Source organism: Charadrius vociferus, unplaced genomic scaffold (genome assembly GCF_000708025.1).
Source record: "Charadrius vociferus isolate BGI_N301 unplaced genomic scaffold, ASM70802v2 scaffold59, whole genome shotgun sequence".
In the NCBI taxonomy this organism is placed as follows: Eukaryota; Metazoa; Chordata; class Aves; order Charadriiformes; family Charadriidae; genus Charadrius; species Charadrius vociferus.
In genome coordinates this window covers 8,644,257-8,647,780 of record NW_009661371.1, presented here as the reverse complement: position 1 = coordinate 8,647,780, position 3,524 = coordinate 8,644,257, and the positions used below count along the sequence as shown (strand labels likewise).

Here is a 3,524-nt window from a genome sequence, read left to right as displayed (position 1 = left end):
TCCCCACAATGCCTCCCGGCTCGGGGCCCCTTCCTTGCCCCCCCGGCACGGCTGGGGGGTGTGTGTGTATCACCTTCCCTAGTCCTTGCAGCCCCAAGCAGCATCCATCCCTCGTCTCCAGGAGCAGGGCTGTCCCCCCACCCCAGCAGCGCAGGTACTGGCCCCCCCAGTGCTGCATCCCACCACAGGCACCCTCACCCCATCCCCACAATGGTGCAGGCACGTCCTGCACTCGGCAGCCCAGGCACTGCTCTCGTGCCCCCCATCCAACGCTCCCCGTAGAGCTGCTGGTCGTTGATCCCAGATCTCGTGTCACTGCGTCGCGGTGTCGAGATCAGTTCCCAGCGAGATCCCGCACCGACTGGGCTCATGCCATCCCCAGTCCCACACCACCATGATCCCGCAGGCAGGACAGCTTGCCCTGGCAGCCCAGGGAATCCCGACTGGCCCCATGCCCCCCCTCCCCCCCCCAGTGTCCCCCAGGCTGGGTGATCGGCACAGCCCCCCTCCCCTGCCTGTGTAGGGCTCTCTTCGTCTCCCACCGGTTTCGGCGGACGTGTGAAGAGTGCCAGCAAGGCCCCACCGCTGCCCCGCAAGATCAGCCCCACAGTGTACGAGACGTTCCTGGAGCAGAGTGACGTCGCAACCGGAGGGAAGGTACCGCCTGGCCTGGACCCCCGGTGCCTGCTGCCCCCCACCCCCGGTAACTGCCCTCTCCGCTCGCAGGCATCCACGTCGCCGACAGCGGATGGAAATAAAGGGCTGAAGTCGCCACCACCTCCCCCACCGAAGTCCAAGCGAATGTCACAGCTCAGCCCCGCTGCCCAACCTGCAGCTGCGCTGTCCCCTTGCGGCCACCCCTGCCCACGGGGATGGAAATGCCTGCGGTGTCCCTGCTCCCGGCTGGCTGCTGGGCAAATGGCCCTGCTTGATCCTCGCCTGCTGGACCACCCCTCGCCCACCTCTCTTGCAGTATCTACACCAGAAGCATCCCGCACGCCCACGGGACTCCCCGTGTGCCCCGGTACCAGGGGTGGCACAGGGCATGGCCACCCTGTGTCCAGCCAGGTCTGGCTATTGCCACCCTCCAGATGCCCCCCTGGGGCTGGGACCCACCTGCCCCTGGACACTTCCCAGCCCCAATGCTCTGCATCAGCCCTCAAGCCAGGCTTCACCCTCCTGCTAAGGTGAAGCAGTTATGTGCCAGCCTGTGCCGTGACGTCTCTCCCGCACAGAACTGTGCTGAGCTCCCACCCATGCAGCCCCCCACAGCGCTTCAACCACACTGGACCTTCCTCCCTCCACCCTGGACTGCCCGCAGACCATGCCACAAGCAGCATGACAAGCCAGTTCCCCACTGGCATGTGCTGAGCTCTTTCCTCCTCTCCCGCTCTCCACCCCAGGGGCAGCTCCCATCCCTCGGCCGCCCACCCCATCCTGTAGCACCAGGACAAACAGGCTCTGTGACTGCACAGGAGTCACCCAGGTTTGCGAGCGGGCCCGGGCAGCATCGCGTTTTGCACGGTGCCAGCTCTCCTGACGGCATCTGGCTTTGCAGCTCTGCCTGTGCCAGGCTGGTGCCGCTGCCTCGGTCAGCTGCGCTGGGCTGCAGCCCCTGTCTCCCTGCTGCAGCAGCCCACGGCCACGGCTGGCTAATAAATGACTAACACATGAGCCGGGCACCCTGTGTTGGGGGTAAAAACCTTGTATGCACCCCAGCACTCGTCCCTGCCCACACGCAGCCCAGCCAGGGGCCTTTCCACAGCTGGGCACTAGGCTGGCTCTGTGCCCCAGCACCCCAAAAGAGCTGGGACTTGGCCTCCTGCAGCCTGGAGCCCCACGGCAGGAAAAGCCCGGGGGGACCCTGACGCTGCGGGGGAGCACGCTCTCTCCCCTGGGCAGGCTGTGCTGGGTCTGGCACGGTGACTGCCGGCACGCTGCTCTGCCTCCCAAGGTGGCACAGGGCTGTTTATTCGCACGTGGTGTTTCAGGCTCAGGAGTCGTATTTACAGTCTTGCGTTAAAGAAGAGGAACCTGGACCCGTAACCAAGGGATGGGGAGGGCAGGGGCCGCCTGCAGCAGGGAGCTGCCACCAGTGGGTTCCTGTCTACGTGGGAGGGTTGGATCAGCTCCCTAGGCTGGGGCTAAAGAAGGGACAAGTGGAGACGGCGCCTTGTGCCACAAACACGAAGTCTGGGACCAGATGGGCTGCGCTGGTGCTTGGGCTCCCTCCACACACTGAGCGGAGGAGCGGAGCGGTGGAGCCACTCGTCTCTTGCTGGGCCCAGCTCTTCACAGCGGGTTTGCCGAGGAGGCTGCCAGCCTCTTCCCAATGTAGATCCTGCATTGGAGAAAGCGACTGTAAGGCACCTGTGCGGGGGCAGCCTGCTTGGCATCAGCAAGCCGGTAATGACAGGAGGGGCAGCCAGCCACTAAGACAACTGTGGCTGCTGGGAGAAGGGGTGTAGGACAGCACCCAAGGATGAGCAGTCCAACTCCAGGAGCGTTCCTCCACTTCCCATGGGGACAGCCCCCTGGGTCATGGCAGCCAGAGGCCCCCGGACAGCCCCAGACTGCACAGACACCCAGCAGCGCAGGGCTCACCCTGCTGGCACCCGAGTGGTCGGCTCTGGCCAAGGCCACTCGACAGCACAAGTCAGCCCCATCAGAAACTCACCCCAGTCCCAGGGTCAGCACGTGGCTGAGCAGCAGCGAGGGGATGAAGAGCAGCAGCAGCTCTGAACTGAAAAGACTCTTCTTTCTCCCCACTGCACCTCCCTGCAGGCTCCACAGCACCGGCTGGGGGGAGCACACAAAGGCAAACTCCCTGGGAAAAGTGCACGGTTAAAGGGGGCATGAGGGAAGAGGGCAGAGTACGTAGGAGGGTACAGGGACAGCAGGATGGGGCAGTGAGGCAGACACCAAGGGCAGGGGACAGCAGAACAGGCTGGTGGGGGACATGGGCCTTACTTTGGAGACAGATGCGGAGGACGGCGGGTGCAGGTCCAACCGAGGGATGCTGGCAGGCGTCGCTCCCTCCACTTGGCTCCCTCCGGCACATCCCGCTAGAAGGAGAAGTAAGGCAGGTGAGGCCAGGGGCACAGCTAGCACGGCCCACAGGGTGCAGCGCGGGGGGCCAGCTCCCTTACCTGCCGAGGGTGGGGGCAGCCCGGCTGGGGCTGGCTGCGGGGAGGGAGCAGCTCACTCTCCCCTGGCTGCTCGCTCACCTGGCCGGCTCCATTGTCATCCCAGGCCGGGGAGCCCAAGGCAAGCAGAGCACTGCAAACATAACGCCCTCAGTTACCCAATGCCCACTCTGGCTGGGCAGGACTCCGGGTGCCTGGGTTCCTCCTCAGTACTCACTTGTCACCAGTCTCTGTCTCCAGCTGGGCCTCCAGCAGCATCTTCTCCACATCGACGTGACACGAAGAAAACCGCGAGGGCTCGGGCTCTGGGAAGCCTGGGCCACACCGCAGCTCCACCCAGGAGCCTGGGGGGGCTGTCAGCCCAGCACCAGCCTGGCC

The 3,524-nt window shown here is 65.1% G+C and overlaps 1 protein-coding gene across 1 annotated transcript in view; it reads right to left on the bottom strand.

Annotated features, from left to right (window-relative positions):
- Positions 1-2,292: 2,292 nt before the first annotated feature.
- AUP1 (ancient ubiquitous protein 1) overlaps positions 2,293-3,524 on the bottom strand; it is a 14,415-nt gene continuing 13,183 nt past the window's right edge. The window contains exons 13-15 of the mRNA XM_009893788.1: positions 3,150-3,279; positions 2,971-3,065; positions 2,293-2,341 (exon numbers count right to left, since the gene is read on the bottom strand). Coding sequence (XP_009892090.1) covers positions 2,293-2,341; positions 2,971-3,065; positions 3,150-3,279 — 274 coding nt within the window. The remainder of the gene's footprint in view (positions 2,342-2,970; positions 3,066-3,149; positions 3,280-3,524) is intronic.